Raw genomic sequence first — 18,861 nt, 5'->3', positions numbered from 1 at the left:
CTACGTGACTTTCTGATGATGTATCGGTTCATGCGGTGCTGGAAGATCTGGATGCGGCGGACCACTTGTCACTGAGGGATTGTCTGGCTGTCATATCTGATATGCTACCGCCGCTGGCCCATCCACCGGTTTCAGCCAAGAAGGGTCCGGGTTCGATGATCGCCACGGAGGTTCCACCGGCAGATATCGGCATTCGATCGTTGGCTGCCACAGGCCCCCGTCGGTTTACACGGCTACCAGTAACTGGCCCGTGCGTATCGTTGTTCCAGCAAGCAGACGGAGCCCTGTAACGAATTGGAAAATTGCGTCATCGGCTCACCGTTCGGTACCGTCGTCCCGTGATCGATCGAAGTGGTGCAGTGTCCAGGGTTCCACCGGCTCCTGCCGGTCCGTGTACATCGTACCGTCCACACCAGTCGGCAGCTGATTCGGCGTTCAGGGTTACACCGGCTCCTGACGGGACCGTCCACGGTCCGTGTTTCCGATGCAGCCAGTACATTGGATCGAAGTGCCTGTGCCAGGTTACTGACCGATTTTCCAGATGATGCGTCGGCACCTTCCGTTATAGAAGATCAGGACGCAGTGACCCACATGGCTGTGACTGTTTGTCTCGCTGCGGTGTATATGCTTTCGTCACTTCACAGTCCACTCGCACCATTCTAGAAGGTTTCCGTTTGAGGACTGATCCGATGTCGGTTTACTTGAGTAGACTTCGTTTGTGCCGTTCCCCATTCGTCACAACGAACGTATCCCGTCTTCAACCTATCCTTCAACGGTGTGACGCCGGCCTTGGATGACGCTGTTTCCGGCGGGACCAGACGTCTTCCTAGAACTTACAGATTGGCACGTCCTGTCGATGGCTTCAGTTCAGCGTACATGTTGTACATGGCGACATAACTCCTCATGTGCAGGATGCCAGAGGATATGCCTTGTTCTAGCCGTCGACTTTGATGTTGGTCTACCTTATATCTTCCGTGACGTCGATGTGCACTACGATTGCACACTATCGTCAACCGACTTGCCTGAAGCGATCCATTCTTGACTTTCAGCACAAGCCGGTAATCTTGGCAGACCTGTGGTCTACATACGGCTCTTTGCCGTGAAGGGGTCTACGTTACAAGCGTTCCGGGTTGGTGACGAAGAAAGTCTACTGGTCCGGTCACTTGTGTTGAGATCCCGTGCACCGATATTCTCTTGTTCGAGGAAGGTTCAGCGACATTCGGCAGATCGTTCTCTATATCCGGTGGCGATGCAAGACAGTCGCTACTTCCGCTGGTTCCGGAAGTTATCCAGTTGCCATCACGTGGTACGGGGGTTTTACCGTCACCGTTTTCCTATGGTTCATTGCGGCTTATCAACTCACTGACGTTTACTGTTGTTACCGCCAGAGTTCGTGACCGATGCTGTCTAGATGGTCTCTGCTGCTGTTTCGCACCGGGTGGTGTGACGGCCGTGGATTTTAGCCGGTTGCTGTTTTGCGTTGCTTCACTTCCAGGTATATCGGGCATGTAGCGTAGCGAGTTGCTACGCTGTCTTGGCTCTTGCCTGTATCACGGGGTCGCTGTTTCCGATGTCTTGATTCCTGAATCACTCTATTACTGTTTCATGAAGTATCATTGCAAGAGTAATTTTGACGTCGGCGCAACATTTTATGCTTAGAGGTCGCGGTATCCAGTTTGTTTCTGAATCCATGCATTCAGTACAATAACGCAGATTTGCTGATCCGGTTACCAGTCGCCTTGCAGTCCAGTCCCTGTTGGTGGCTGTGGTTTCCAGATGAAGCCGATCTACACATCAACCTGTTGGAGATGTTGTCAGTTACGTCATCTTTCATTGGCGAGAGATGCTGTCAGGCGCCTCTCTCATGGTAGCTACAGACAGTACTACCGCGGTGGCTTATATCAACCGTCAGGGCGGAACCCACTCCAGCAGTCTGCTGCAGTTGACTTATCGTCTCTACAAGCTGGTTGACGAGATTCCGTTGCAACTTCGGGCTCGCCATATTCCAGGGGTTTCCAATGTACTAGTCGACACACTGTCTCGGCCGTCGTCTCCACAGCCGACGGAATGGATGCTCCATCCCGAAGCGTTTCGATGGGTGTGCGACAGACTTTGGACACCAAACATCGATCTCTTCGCCACACGATTCAACCATCAGCTGAGGGTTTACGTGTCTCCGGTGCTGGATCCCGAAGCTCTGGATCTCGACGCCTTGGCCATCAGCTGGGAACAGATGGACGCGTACGCTTTTCCTCCACGAATCCTCCTTCCAAGGGTGCTTCAGAGGTTTCAGCTGTACCATTGTCGCCTGTTACTCATTGCTCCAATGTGGCCATCCAGGATGTGGTATCCAGATCTAATACGTCTTGCCGATCCACATCCTTTACCGCTGCCAGACTGGGATCATCTGTTGCTGCATCCCACGTCAAGACTATACCATCCACGTCCGCAGTTGTTCCAACTGCACGCGTGGACTTTATCGCCAAGAGTTTGAGAAAGAAAGGTTTTTCTTCACAGTCTACGGCGGCCATTTTGAAAGCGCACAGATCATCTACTACTGTGGCTTACAACGTCAGATGGCTTTGCTTTCACCGAGGGTGTGTCCGGCAAAACCTCAAACCTCAGACGATCCAGATACTTCGTCTTGCTGGGTTTTTTGGCTGTATCTGCGGACCACTTTACGATTAAAGGGGTCTACCATCGCTGGGTACGTTTCGGTCATCGCTACTGTTCGTGATGTCGCTACTGGAACGAAGTTATCGGGTATTCCTGAGATCCATAAGATGATCAAAGGGTTTCGCCTTGATGATCAAGTACACCGGTTTCGGCCACCAAGATGGGACCTGAATCTGGTGTTACGAGCGTTATCGACCGCACCTTATGAGCCGATCGAATCCTCTTCCCTGCAAGACTTGATGCGGAAGACGGTGTTTTTACTCGGTTTTGCCACGGCTGCCCGTGTCTCAGAACTCCATGCTCTTGATGTAGACTTGGTACGTTTTCACCAAGATCGGCGTGCAGTCAACTTGGGGTTACTCATGAACTTTGTTGCAAAGAATCAGTTACCAGACCAAGCGCCTCGTTCGTATGTTGTGCAGGCCCTCTCCTCTATCGTTGGTCCGGCGGACGTTGAGGACTTGGCGTTGTGCCCTGTCAGAGCCCTGCACCAGTACATCGAGAGGACCAGATCTTTTCGACAACATCGCAAAAGACTTTTCCTTTCCTGTAACCAGAGTCGGTTGAGGGACCTTACCAAGAACACGGTGGCCACCTGGATCCGGTCTTCTATCCTGACCGCCTATCAGAAGGAGGGTTTACCTGCTCCGTCTGCTTCTAATCCGCATGAACTCCGTGCTTTGGCTGCCACGATGTCCCTGCACTGCAACACACCCATTCAGCACATTATCACTGGTTGGTTCTGGGCTACGGACTCCATCTTCGCCAACTATTATCTGAGGGATGTCTCCACAGAAGACGTTGAGGGGTTCCATCATCTGGGTCCGGTTGTTGCTGCACAGACTCTGTTGAATACAAGCCGTCCTCGTTGCCGTTGATGTCTGTCTGATTCTGGGCTGCATACCGAGATGTCCATCGAATAGACAGATGAGGATTGCTTAGACTTTTGTTCTTTTGCACAGTTCACGTACTGGTGCCGGAACTTTTGTCTCGATAACCTTTACCCTGCACTGCATGTGGTTATTGGTTGTCGTTATTGAACTAACAGATCTTTGGTGTACTAGACAGAAAACACTCGGGGGTCTTGTTTTGTTCAATGTTCTGACGGATGCACCTCATTAGGTTGTCGCTTGTTATTGAAAAACTATAACACTTCAATACGTGAGGGTTACCTAACACCTGCATCCCTGGTGGCTACGTCTTCCCACCCTGTCAGAACCAGCATGAGATGTGGCTTCCGCCTCCTGGTCCATGTGTTCTAGGAGCCGTACCTGCCACTGCTGACGGATGCCACCATTCTGGTTGTTGTTACTAACATCACCTGCATTGGTCTGTGACGGGCATCCCTAGGATGAGGGCTTACCAAGGTTGGCCTTATTCTTCCACTAGTCAGCCTCTTTCCGGTTGGGGAGTTATCACAAGCATCTACGGATCTCGGCACCCACCACCATCTGTTGAATGCTGCACTTGTTTGAGGACAGGTAATGTCTATAGAAATGGAGAAAACTTGAGTGTTTTCTCTTTTATAGATACATTACCTGTCCTCAAGATTCATCCCGCCCGGGCCTCCCCGCTTCCTGTTCTCCGTGCGATGCGCTCAGGGAAAAAGAAGGAAGTTACAGTCATGTGACCGGAACTAGAGAGCAGTATGCAGTAGAAGAATTTAGGCCATCCCATTGGCTGTTGGGATGTTCGGACCAGACCACTTGCGTGGGGGGAGGTGCACTTGTTTGAGGACAGGTAATGTATCTATAAAAGAGAAAACACTCAAGTTTTCTCCAATGGGGGATTTTTCATGCCAGTACTAACTCTAATCTAGAGTGAGTTCACTGCTACACTCAATGGGGAGGTGTAAAACCACATACACTGAGTTTCACCCACTTCTCGGGGGCAATTATGAGCCTCTCCTGAATGTATGACCCCACACGGGGGATAATTGCCCAGTATAGTACTGGCATAAAAGCATAATTAGATAAAAATAGTAGATACAAATGTGATGTATGTCTGAACAATTTTTTTGTTATGTTTTGCATGATAAGATAGAAATGGAATATAGAAATATGTTTTTGATGTCTCACTGTCATAAGATGGAAATGGAATATAAAAATATGTTTTTCATGTCTCACTGTAATAAAATAGAAATGGAATAGAAAAATATGTTTTTGATGTGTCAATGTAATAAGATAGAAATGGAATATAAAAATATGTATTTGATGTCTCACTGTAATAAAATAGAAATGGAATATAAAAATATGTTTTTCATGTCTCAATGTAATAATATAGAAATGGAATATAAAAATATGTTTTTCATGTCTCAATGTAATAAGATAGAAATGGAATATAAAAATATGTTTTTGATGTCTCAATGTAATAAGATAGAAATGGAATATAAAAATATGTTTTTGATGTCTCACTGTAATAAGATAGAAATGGAATATAAAAATATGTTTTTGATGTCTCACTGTAATAATATAGAAATGGAATAGAAAAATATGTTTATGATGTCTCACTGTAATAATATAGAAATTGAATAGAAAAATATGTTTTTCATGTCTCAATGTAATAATATAGAAATGGAATATAAAAATATGTTTTTCATGTCTCAATGTAATAAGATAGAAATGGAATATAAAAATATGTTTTTGATGTCTCAATGTAATAAGATAGAAATGGAATATAAAAATATGTTTTTGATGTCTCACTGTAATAAGATAGAAATGGAATATAAAAATATGTTTTTGATGTCTCACTGTAATAATATAGAAATGGAATAGAAAAATATGTTTATGATGTCTCACTGTAATAAGATAGAAATGGAATAGAAAAATACTGTATATTTGATTGTGAAAAGCATGCATATATGTGGATAACAGGGTTCGCACAGGCCTGGAAAAGTCCTTGAATTTTGACGTAGTACTTGAAAAGTACTGGAATTTTGCAAATTCAGAAAAGGTCCTGGAAAAGTACTGGAATTTCATTAAAAACTACTTGAAAATTGCCGAAATGTACTTGAGTTTTTTTACAAGCAGAATGTCCCTCTTATTGATTAAAATCTGGAAAAATAATAAGTATTTGTTGACGTATTTCTCGGGTATTTGCCGTAATCAAAACCCGGAAGTGATATGTGTTGCTGCCGATATAGATAGACTGGCATACAAGTCCTTGTTGCGCTTGCTATATGCACCACAGTGTGAAGATTAAAGTAGACTGGGCTGCTGTCTACTGGAAACAGCGCATTACTAATAGTTGAACCGGTTTATGAGCGAGACAGGTAGCTTGAATGAGCGTCTGGAACACCTGAAGAATGTGTAAATGTGTGCTGAGAAACGGTCAGCTATAGTTAACTAGTGATGTGTGTGTGTTAAACTGCTTGTAACATTGTGCTAAAGACTACTTGAAAAACTGAAAAATATACTTGCAAAGTACTTGAAAAGTACTGGAATTTCTGTTCACCAGGTCTGTATGAACCATGGATAATGTGTACAATATAATTTGTTTTTCAGGTTATACATGATAGTCCGAGATCACAAACTTATCACTCGGATGCTCATGATAGCCCCAAATCACAGAACTATGGTCCCAGGTCCCATCAAAGTCCCCAAATTCCGGCGTCCCATCGACGAACAGAATCCGGAATCGGTGTCTATAACCAGGACAACTATGTTGCTAATAGGTATATTTTTATTTATAATATGTATGTATGTAAGAGACTGTTCAAATAAAAACTGTTGAAAAGAATATGGTGTACAAAACCACATTTTTCATGTATGCTTATAGAACAGAAGAGGCCGGGAGTTAGGTCAGTCGCTTGAGTGCTAGCGTCGCAAGATCGAACCACCTTGGTGGATCTATTCAACTGATTGGGGTTTTTCTAATTCCAACCAGTGCATCACAACTGGTCAAAGGCCGTAGTATGTTCTTTCCTGTCTGTGGGAAAATGCATATAAAAGATCCCTTTCTGTATTAGGAAAAATGGAGCAGGATTCCTCTGATGTCAGAATTACCGAATGTTTGACATCCAGTAGCCAATGATTAATTAATCAATGTGCTCTAGTGGTGTCATTAAACAAAACAAGCTTGTTTTTCACGAGTGAGGAGGAGAGTACCAATACAGAAAGGTTTGTTAACTCATCATTATGTGAATATCATAAAAATTAATATTCCTCCGATTATTGTAGTTGATGAAATCAACATGGACATGACAGTATATTTTAAAATATAGTCCTTATCATATTTATCCCACTACATCATAGTTATATATTATTACTGTGAAAACGTTGCTTCATAACTGGTGTAACAAAGGCCATGGTATGTACTATCCTTTGATGCTAATCAGAAAGAGTAGCCCATTGTGTGGCAGCGGCAGGTTTCCTCTCGTTATCTCTGAGGTCCTTAAGCATATGACTTACGCCATGAAACTGTAATTAAAATGTGTTAAATAAAACATACCTTCTTTCCTTTTTATTTCCGTTAAAAGGATTAGGCTCTGTGTTTGTAAAACCTTTAATAGTGTCTTGTAATCATGGCAACACCTATAAATTGCATGTGTGTGATGTCATTAAAGAAGGTAGGTACTGGGTTCAGATCCCAGTTGAGGCATGGGATTTTTAATCCAGATACCAACTCCAAACCCTGAGTGAATGCTCCGCAAGGCTCAATGGGTAGGTGTAAACCACTTGCATCAACCAGTGTTCCATAACTGGTTCAACAAAGGCCATGGTTTGTGCTATCCTGCCTGTGGGAAGCGCAAATAAAAGATCCCTTGCTGCCTGTCATAAAAGAGTAGCCTATGTGGCGACAGCGGGTTTCCTCAAAAAAACAGTGTCAGAATGACCATATGTTTGACGTCCAATAGCCAATGATAAGATAAAAAATCAATGTGCTCTAGTGGCGTCATTAAATAAAACAAACTTTACTCTTTTTTTCATTAAAGAAAATCTAGACTAACTTTTTATAAGCATAGGCACAAATATTTACGTCTTCCCACCTTTTAGAAAACTATGTATTGTTCGGCTAATGTGTTTGTGTTTTGAACTTTAGATGGAAGATGTATCACAAATACAAGAGGTAAGCTTGTGTTGGTGTTGTCGCTATCGTGGGTACAAGTGTGGTGATTGGTAACATTTAAGTGCCAATGTGACTTTCGCAATTTTGTTTTTATTTATGTACTGCACTTCAGTTATACAACACCTACAGATCAGTCAGATCATTTCTTCTTTTTTTTTAGATTGAATTTTTCATCACTAGTTTTCATGTATTAAAGGAAACATGTCACGTAAACCATATTTGGCACCAACCATGTACAATTAATTATAAATTGAATCACCTAAAAAATGTTTTTATAAAAAATAAATTACTTAAAATATGTCCATAAAAGAACCCCAGATACGAGCTCTTAGCGGAAATTGCCGATCTTTAATGAGCAGGGCAATCACGAGGTCCGTGACGTCAGAGACGCATCGCTTGATCTGAAGCCTTACACTTAAAAGCTTTAGTCCGTACCACTCATAAAGAATCTAAGACTTGCACAGCTTACCAAAACAATGAGTGTTCGTTCGCAAAACGTTTTGCCGTATCAATATGAGCTGTTAGTAAATGAAGAAAGACACACATTTACTTACAACAGTGATACTGAAGACAAAACGGATAGCGAGTCGGAGGGTGGAGAAACTGATGGTGCCAGACCAGACCGGTCGACCAATTTACAGCCCGGAGACAAAACCAAAACTCTGATGCTAATGCCGAGGTGTATACTGTTCATATTTAGCATAAAGATACACCTCGATATGATGTATTTAAATATGTAAAAAATATAAATGTAGGACAAACATTTTTTGGTTGTTTTTTTTAGAAAATATCGCATTTTTTATGTTCGGGCTGTACATAATAAAATCTGTATGCACAGTGTAAACAAACGCTCTAATTTATGACAAGGCGCTTCACTTTCATTAACCTGGCTTGTAAAACAACATAAATGACTTGAGAGTATAATCAACTTTTAAACTAAATATATTTCTATTTGCATCAATAGAACGAAATGGGGTTATAGTATTTTTCTCTCATAAAAAAAAGTAGCATATTATTAGGCCTATTGGTAGGGTGCGTTAGAGTAAAAACGACCACTCACGTGATAATTTTCTTTTCTTTGGTACTACGTAATTGGTCAGTTTTGTAATTTTAGATGGGGAAAGTCTACTTAATCAAGGGTTTTACAGCATTATTTACAGTAATGAATCAGGGCGGCTGATAATGTCCATTAACATTGTACTATAGTCGCGACAGGTTACGCCACAATACCCTGTGATCTTAAAAAAACTGGCACGTATTTTGTACGTATGTCTAGACCGTGGTAATCACTTACCTGGTCGATACCCTGCAATATACACCTGCCAATCAGGAATCACATGTGCAGGCCACAGAAAGAAAGGACCAATTAACTAAAACAACACTCCGATTCTCAAGTCAGCCCGTGGATGAAACATAATAGTTATTTCGACACCGACAGTAGTGGTTTATTTTGTATTGAACTTCGTGTTGCTTTGGGGCTTAAAAACATTATTTAAAATTATTATTGTTTTCTACACGTTTTTTAAAAACATATTTAAATACATCGTACTGAGATTATATCCTCATGCCAAATCCCATGTTTGTATATATGCCATATTTAATTACTTATTGACGTTTCCTTCTTCGGACGGTGAATACAGATTTTGTTATGTAGGCCTACAGCCCTAACATGAAAAATCTTTTTTTTTCCAAAAAAATAAATAAATAAAAAATTCTACATTTTTGTTTTAACATATATAAATACATCATGCTGAGGTGTATCTTTGTGCCAAATATGTACAATGTACACCTCGGCATTCGCAACCGAGTACTGTTTTTGTCTCCGGGTAACGTTAGGGCTCCGGGCTGTAAATAGGCCGACACCAAAGTACTATGCGGTGTTGGTGTCCAATCTTTTCTTTTGCGATAAAATACACGCGTCTTTCTTCGGATACAATCCTTTGGAAAACCGTAAAAAGACAATCCCGATCGTTTAAACTGTTTATTTTTACACCCAAAGGCCGCGCCGGACGGCACTGTTGGACTGAAAAGATCGTAAGCCCCTTACTCCATATATAAACAGTTAACAACAATGGAAGAGTACAGCGGCTCTGACGTCACTTCCCTTTTTTTCCGAACGCTCACGAAGAAATATGCATAAATCGTACTTTGATACTGATGAGCGTAATTTCTTCATTTTAAGTTAACTACACGTATTTTATTGTTATAAAGTTATTTGTATATTATTTTTATATCATTTTTCTTTTAAAATGAGCTATAATATGGTTAATTTAATTTAATTTTTAAAATTAATTTTATTATTTGGGGTTTTTTTTAAACTTTCATTGAGTGCAACTATAGTTGATAAACATTTTATTTCATTAAATTTGGTGGGGTTTTTTTTTCATTTGGTGGAGAAGTTAAATTCTTTCCTTCTTATCAATTATGTTCGGTTTTTAATAAGACAATAAAGTTTTATTTTTAACTGAACAATTAAGAAAGTACTTTTTTCTTCTGCTGTTTTTTTAAAATTACATCACAACTTCTACGATTGTCCATTTGCTAGTGTGAGTGCTCTTACAACTCTATTCTTGTCATCGTATAACCCATTAGTTGTTAATCTGTGCTTCCCCGTCGCAAGTCAGGAGTTGGGGAAAGTACAACACAACCATCGAGTTGGCCAACTTTGTTGTAACAGTCGACAGTCTGACTCTAGTATTAGTCGCCCAAAAGGCTCTTGTTAGTAGAAAACATCTTACAACATATTGGACTGGTGGGGGTGGCACGCAGCCCAGTGGTAAAGCGCTCAGTTGATGCGCGGTCGGTTTGGAATCGATCCCTATCGGTGGGCCCATTGGGCTATTTCTCGTTCCAGCCAGTGCACCACGACTGGTATATCAAAGGCTGTGGTATGTGCTATCCTGTCTGTGGGATGGTGCATATTAAAGATCCCTTGCTACTAATGGACAAAAATGTAGCGGGTTTCTTCTCTATGACTGTGTCAGAATGACCATATATTTGCCATCCAATAGCCAATGATTAATAAATCAGTGTGCTCTAGTGGTGTCATAAAACAAAATAAACTTCTTTTATTGGACTGGTAGTGTGGGTCAGTCTGAGTATTTTGGTCTGTCTATCTGTATTAGAAAATAATAAAATTTGAATTAAACTAACTAGAAATGCCGGTGCAAATTAGGAAAATTCAAGAGTTTTAACTAGAATGTGCCAGCTAGTCAATAACAGAGTATTAAAAAAATAAGATATAGAGGATTCGTCACAAGTGTTTTTTTAATATGAAAAATATCAACCAAGTCTATGTTAATCGGTATTTATCGAAGCTCTGCCAAGACAAATACCAATCAACTAGACGAGGTTGATACTTTACATATTAAAAAACATGAGTAGTGAATTCTATTTATCTTATAACACATCAAAAATAACATTTTAATTAAATTTTTAGTAAATCACAGTAATATGACGTCATCACGATTAGCACAAATTAGCTTGATATCACGGATTTTGACTATATCTTTGAAAATGTTACTCTCAGGTATACATGTCTTGTTGGCTTGTAAGCAAATGATCCATCCACAACAACGCATTACCTAGAGACTTTGCAACTTTGCATACCATTATTAACTGCGTTAATACACTAAATGACCACATGGGTTTATGATATGGATATCATGGGTAAGTTATAGGATAAAAAAATATATGTTCTGAATAACATTGCTAACATTTTAGTTTGGCATACAATGAACTAGGGATGTTTGGGTTGTCCTGATGTTGAAAGTTATTCTTGAATGAAATAAAAATGGCTTCTTTTAAAGTTTTTATGGCATGTTTGCATGTTATCTTTTTGGGTTTGAAGTATTCAGTTTTGCCATTATTGGACAATATTTTAATAAATATAATTAATCTTAAGTTGCTTTTTTTGTAAGTTTTTATTGTGGCTTAGCATAGTGTGTAAAATTACTTTCTGTTTAAAGTTTGGTTGCTCATTTACTGGTGGCTTTTTGAAGTGGTGTTTCGGACCAGATAATGTGTTTATTTTAGATGCATGAGCTTTAATGGTGGTTGTGACTTTGGTCTGTCAGGGCTCAAAATTAAGAATCTGTTACCCATGGCAATTTTAGAAAACAAAATGCTGGAAGTGAAAGGATCCACCAACAACACTTGCTATTGTTTTTAAGTGGCTTTTGCAGCAAAGAAACATGATGCAAAGGTTATTTTGCTGTATGTAGACATATTTCGAGGGCAGGATTTAGCTCCGTCGGCTGAGCACTCACCTAAGATGCTTGCATCACATGATTGAGCCACCTCGGTAGATCCATTCAACTGATTGGGTTTTTTCTCATTCCAACCAATGTACCACAACTGTGAGATAGTGCATATAAAAGATTCCCATCCACCCCAAACCCTTTTCCTGTCCTGGACTGAGGAGCCAGCATGGGCCGACACCTGTGCCTATGCCGGCAGCTTGTTCTGAATGTGCATATTAAACCCTATGACATGACCTGACCTAATAGAAAAATGTAGCAGGTTTCATCTGCCGATGATTAATTAATCAATGTGCATTAGTGGTATCGTTAAACAAAACAAAAAACCTTTAACATATGTATTTCAAATGTGTAAATGTTAAATACTGGCAGATACTGTACACCAGGTGTGTATGAAGAGCTCAGGCCCAAAAAACGATAAACGCCATTTTATCCAAAAACCTACTTGTACTTCTACTATCATTACTCAGTTCAAAGCATTGTGTTCTGATTTTCATACTCAGGTTTTTTTAATTCTGTCCTTTATTTACGTTACTTATTTCAACTTAAGATCGCACATTGTGGACTTGATATGTTTTACATAGAAAGCATAACAAAAAAAACCTCTTTTGCGGAAAATTACTAAAATGAAAAAATATCAATTTTTGCATCTAAACTCTTCATATACTACTGTCATTGAGAAGCTTTACTGATGACAGTAATTTTTATTCAGCGGCACAAAAGTGCCATTGGTGATGCTTATGACCTACAGTAGTTTATAGCTCAGCGACGACAATTGCCGTTATTAAGTTCGAACCCTGGTCTGTCACATGTGAAATTGTTCCTAACATGAACATAACATATCAGGTTTCATATGTAAATCATATCTATTTTTGCCACCCAATAGCCAAGATGTATTTTTGTGCTTGGGTGTTGTGTTATTCTGCAAAGAGCTGGGATGTAGCCCAGTTGTAAAGCCTTCGCCGGAAGCGCATTCAGACTAGGATCGATTCCAATCGATGGGCTATTTTACATTCCAGTCAGTGCACCACGACTGGTATATTAAAAGCTGTGGTATATGCTACACTGTCAGTGGGATGGTGCATATAAAAGATTTCTAGTTACTAATGAGAAAATTTAGCGGGTTCCTCTCTAAGACTAAATATCAGAATTACTAAATGTTTGACATTCAATAGCCGATGATTAATAAAACAAACTAACTCTTAATATTGTGGAAAATATATCTATACATCTATTCGATTCTGGCATACCTGTATATAGGACAGGGTTTGCATGTCGGTATATACAACAATCAATCTGAATTAATAAAAATAATAATAGTAACCGCAAGAGAATTTAATTATCAATATAAGTGCTACATGGGTCTTCATAACATTACTTAATTACATGTAGCTGCTCGCCATGACATTACAGATGGGATTAATTCATGACATTACAGATGGGATTAATCCATGACATCACAGATGGGATTAATCCATGACATCACAGATGGGATTAATCCATGACATCAGTCAAGAATGAGTACTTGCCTGAGGTGCTTACAACATGGGATCAAATCACCTTGGTGGACCCATTCTCTGATTGGGTTTTCCCCCATCCCAACCAGACACCACAACTGGTATATCAAAGACTGTGGTATGTACTGTCCTGTCTATGGGAAAGTGCATGTAAAATATTCCTTGCTACTAATGGAAAACTGTAGCGTGTTTTCTCTGATGACTATGTGTCAGAATTACCAAATGTTGGACATCCAATAGCTGATGATTAATCAATCGGTGTGCTCTAGTGGTGTTCAATAAAACAAATTTGTAACTTTTGTCCAAGAACAGACATGAAGATTAAAGAATGCTCTGATGTTGTTAACTGTATGTTTCATATTTTTTCAGAACACATGGTGTTAATGATAGCTACATGACAGAATCTGCCGACAGTGAGAAATGGAGAACACAACCCCCTCCTTCACCGACACACCAACGCACGTCTCAGTACAACACTCAGAAGTAAATATGTCACAGGGTTCTAAATAAAATATCCCACCACCCACTTTCACACTATACACCAGCGCACATATCAGCACAACACTCACAAGTAAATAATATGTCACAGGGTTCTAAATAAAATATCCCACTACCCCACCACCTACACCCTTTAGATGACACTAGCTCACGTCTTGGTACAACACTCACAAGTAAGTATGTCACAGGGTTCTAAATAAAATATCCCATCACCCACTTTCACACTACACACTAGCACATCTCAGCACAACACTCACAAGTAAATAATATGTCACAGAGTTCTAAATAAAATACACCAACCCTCTTTAGACAACACACCAATGCACAGTAGATATGTAACAGGTTTCTAAATAAAATATAAAACTTTTGTATTTTCAGTTACCAGTCACCAAATTATGCACCTTCTAGGCAAACGGTGGAGGTTCAGCAATATTCCTCATCGCATGTGTCCAATTATAGTTACCAACATGTGCCCGAGGGTCCGAAACACACGCCCCCACAGATATCTCAGCATTCCTCTTCTCGGTATGTGCCAGAGGGGCCGCAGTACACAGCACCGCACACAGCACCACACACAGCACCGCACACAAGAAACTACAGCTCAGTGCAGCAGCAGTCATACAGGCAACAGGTGAGTCATATAGCTGTTTATATAGCTGTGCAAACATATTTTTAGTTCCCTGCCGGTTCTGTTCATCTGTCTGTCTCAAATATAGTTTTTCAGACTTTTTTGTTCGCAATTCCTCAGAATATTGAGCTGGAATTTTATATACAGCTTTATCATGTACTGTTACAAATCAAGTTAAATATTCATAGCGATTCCCCCATTTGTGACAGAGTTATGGCCCTTGAACTTAGGAGATATATATTTTTAAAAATCAGGACTCTTTTTTTTTCAGTGCCTCAAGATATTGAGCTGACATTTTGTATATAGCTTTATAATGTACCTTTATAAATCAAGTTTGACTGAAGGTGATTTACCAATATTTCACAGAGTCATGGCCCTTAAACTTAGGTGATAGGAAAATTTGTTTTGTGGACGTTTTTATGGTGCAATGTCTCAAGATATTCAGGTGAAATTTTGTGTGTAGCTTTATCGTATCCTGTTACAGATCAAGTTTTACTTCCATGGCAATTTACCCATTTTTTTACAATCATGGCCCTTGAACTTAGAAGATAAGAAAATTTATAGTGTTCAGTTGGGGGGGGGGGGGGGGGGGGACATATCTATTGCTTTAGTAGTACTCTCAGAATGCTTGTTAATTTATTTATTTATTTATATAAATTTATCAAAATCATAAAAATGGATTAATCATAGACTGCTGGACTGATTTTGCCAAATTATAGTGAAAAAAAACCCCACTTCTCAGACCTTTTGTTTATCTATTTAACATTTGTTTATTTTTATTTATTTTCCAGTCATCTGCTAGTATTGGAAACACGAGTCACAACAGCAGCACGGTAACCAGCCAGTACAGGTCACAGAATCAGTCGGGCATGACCACCAATCGCTACTCCTCGCCAAACATGTCATCCATGTCCCGCTACTCCGGACCGAACCGTCCGTCCCCGGCGACCAGCGACAAGTCGGGACAGAGGAGTCTGGGTGGTGGCACGAACTCTGAAACGATTAGTCAGCTCCTGCGGTCATCGGGGTACAACCCAGACCTGTGCACAGAGTTGTGATGTCTGCTAGTGGTTTACATATGTGTGTGTGTGTGAGGGGTGTGTGTGTGTGTGTTACAGTCGCAGGCCCACGGAACCAGGGGAAGGGGTGATGCTGGTGGTTCTCATTGTGTGTGTGTTGTTACAGTTGCAGGCCCATTGGAACTGAGGGGAACTGTGTGCCTCTCCCCATTTCACCAGGCTACAGTCCAGATCTATATACAGAGTTGTGATGTCTGCTAGTGGTTCACAACGTGTGTGGGATGTGTGTGTGCATGTTACAGTCATTGGGGGGGGGGGGGGGGGGGGGGGGGGGAGAGACACTGACCCTCTTCCCATTTCACCAAGACATAGTCCTGATCTAAACACCAAGTTGTGATGTCTGCTAGGGGAGGGGACAATGCCCCTCTGTTTCACCAGGATATAATTCTAATTTGTGCACACACTTGTGATGTCTGCTAACGCCAAGTTGTGATGTCTGCTAGGGGAGGGGACGATGCCCCTCTCTTTTTCACCAGGATACAATCCTAATTTGTGCACTCTGTTGTGATGTCTGCTAACGCCAAGTTGTGATGTCTGCTAGGGGAGGGGACGATGCCCCTCTCTTTTTCACCAGGATACAATCCTAATTTGTGCACTCTGTTGTGATGTCTGCTAACGCCAAGTTGTGATGTCTGCTAGGGGAGGGGACGATGCCCCTCTCTTTTTCACCAGGATACAATCCTAATTTGTGCACTCTGTTGTGATGTCTGCTAACACCAAGTTGTGATGTCTGCTAGGGGAGGAGACGATGTCCCTCTCTGTTTCACCAGGATACAATCCTAATTTGTGCACACACTTGTGATGTCTGCTGGTAGTTTTCAGTGTGTGTGCTGTTACAGTTGCAGTCCAGATATGTGCACAAGAGTTGTGATGTCTGCTGGTAGTTCTCAATGTGTGTGCTGTTACAGTTGCAGTCCAGATATGTGCACAAGAGTTGTGATATCTGCCAGTAGTTCACAATGTGTGTGCGTGTGTGTGTAGTTCACCATGTGTATGTGTGTCGTTACAGTCTCTGGCCCATAGGAACTGAGGGGGAGGGGGAGGGGGAGGGCTGCGTCATCTTTTACTTTCATTAGGATACAATCCACATCTGTGCTCGAGTTGTTATAGTTGCTAGTGGTTCACAATGTGTATGTTACAGTTGTGTGCCCATAGGAACCGAGTGTGTGTGTGTGTGACTGTGCCCCCTCCCCATTTCACCAGGATTCAATCTAGATATATCCACAGAGTTGTTCACATTGTGTGTATGTTGTTACAATCGCAGGCCTGTAGGAACCAAGGGTGGGTGGGTGTGACTGTGTCCCCTCCCCATTTCACCAGGATACAATCCAGATATATCCACAGCTGTTCACAATGTGTGTATGTTGTTACAGTCGCAGGCCTGTAGGAACTGAAAGTGTGTGTGTGTGACTGTGTCCCCTCCCCATTTCACCAGGATACAATCCACAGAGTTGTTACCAATGTGTGTATGTTGTTTCAGTCACAGGCCCATAGCAACTGATCCCATCTCCATTTGATGACCATAAAAAAAAAATATGTCTCTACTATATATAAGAACAGGTGAAAATTGTTATCCAAACACTATCATTTTGTTCTCTAGATGTGAGGATTCAATATTTGACATCGGTTCCAGGCAGTGTAAATGTATGCCATCTCTCGGGTGATACAATGTAATGAAGATTAATCCTATCTGTTGTTGGTACTCACTTCAAAGTTTTATCAGCAGTTTACTACAACAGTTATAGAAAATTTAACCTTAGACTTGCTTCAAACTATAAGAGAAAAATTAACCATAGTCTCATTTTACCAACATTACTTGAAAACAATATTGTCATTTACATGAATACATTTCCATCCACTCTGTAATACTGACAGTTCAGTATTCAATGACCATGCATTTGCTTGATATGCCCATTGTTGCTTTTTTAAAGCCACTAACACTGGATGAAAACTTCTTTTGAAACTTGCCTTTAAAGTTCTATTCACCATCTGAGATTATGCAGGTGTTTAGACACCGCACCAAATTCACAGTGATATTTTGAATGTGTCCAAAATCAGGACACTCCTATTATCACATTAAGTATAAACATATTAACTGTTATTTAAACCAATTCACCTCAAAACCATTGACATATTAAGCCTCAATTCAGCAGATGAGAGACTAGTTGCTACCCCCACCCCTCCACTACCAACTGTTCATTACCTTATTGTACTGCAAAAAAAAAAAAGAAAAAAAAAGAGGAAAAAGACCTTGCTGTGCTTAAAACAAAACTAAGCACTTTGCCCAAATTACTGAGATCTGAAGTCCTGTTATGATTCCAACACTTTGGTTAACAGTAGTGTAGCTGCATAATAAAGAATGTATTTGTGGCTTTAAGACCTGCAACAGATTTTCTCCAGCAATTGTTTACCTGTGTACTTGGTTCTGAGAACATGATGATGGCTGGGTTAAAATGTCTGGTGTTAATTGTGTATTGACACTAGTTCAGTATGCTTGTGTGTTTTTTTTTGTCTCATGGATAACATTGAAAATGGACGGAAGTAAATTGTAATGATAGAAGTTTGTCTCAAAGAGTGCTATATTTGTGTACATTGTCATAGCTTGTTTGTATTTTATAGACGTGGATGTATATGTGTAAATAATTAAATTTCCATTACATTAATTACAACATAATGTCATCCTATTTGTCCAGACGTAGCAACAGGAGTTTGTTCATTTCTCAATGGATGTAAAAATTACGTCGTCAGGGAACGTCTATCTGATGACGTCATTTATATGGGCAAGTTGTCTTATTGAGAGTTATTGTTTATGGACCAAAAATAATTCCAAATAAAGTATGAAGTTTTAGTGTTATTATTAGAAAGTATGATTCAAATTTAAGTATAAGTATTCTGTTATTTCTTTTACGTTCATCTGGGTATGAACCAAAAAAATCATCCACAAACTTATGTGAGAACGGCTTCAATAGATTCCCAAAGAAAAGTGTTAACATTCAGTTTTGAACATTGACCACAACCACGTTCCTTTGTTTTCTATAAAATTAATAAACAAAATATCATTCTTAAGAATTATTCACAATATGCCCTTGGCTTCAGTCAATATCAGTTTCTTGGGTCCATAAAATCTGATATTACCC

At 40.4% G+C, this 18,861-nt stretch overlaps 1 protein-coding gene across 1 annotated transcript in view; it reads left to right on the top strand.

The window, feature by feature from the left end:
* LOC121379397 (band 4.1-like protein 4) overlaps positions 1–15,950 on the top strand; it is a 68,072-nt gene extending 52,122 nt beyond the window's left edge. Inside the window, exons 26-29 of the mRNA XM_041507998.1 lie at positions 6,180–6,349; positions 13,889–14,002; positions 14,396–14,648; positions 15,437–15,950. Of these exons, the coding sequence (XP_041363932.1) occupies positions 6,180–6,349; positions 13,889–14,002; positions 14,396–14,648; positions 15,437–15,703 (804 nt within the window). The 3' untranslated portion in view covers positions 15,704–15,950. The remainder of the gene's footprint in view (positions 1–6,179; positions 6,350–13,888; positions 14,003–14,395; positions 14,649–15,436) is intronic.
* The last annotated feature ends 2,911 nt before the right edge of the window (positions 15,951–18,861 follow it).

Source organism: Gigantopelta aegis, chromosome 2 (assembly GCF_016097555.1).
Source record: "Gigantopelta aegis isolate Gae_Host chromosome 2, Gae_host_genome, whole genome shotgun sequence".
Taxonomy (NCBI): Eukaryota; Metazoa; Mollusca; class Gastropoda; order Neomphalida; family Peltospiridae; genus Gigantopelta; species Gigantopelta aegis.
This window is presented reverse-complemented; position numbering and strand designations above follow the sequence as displayed.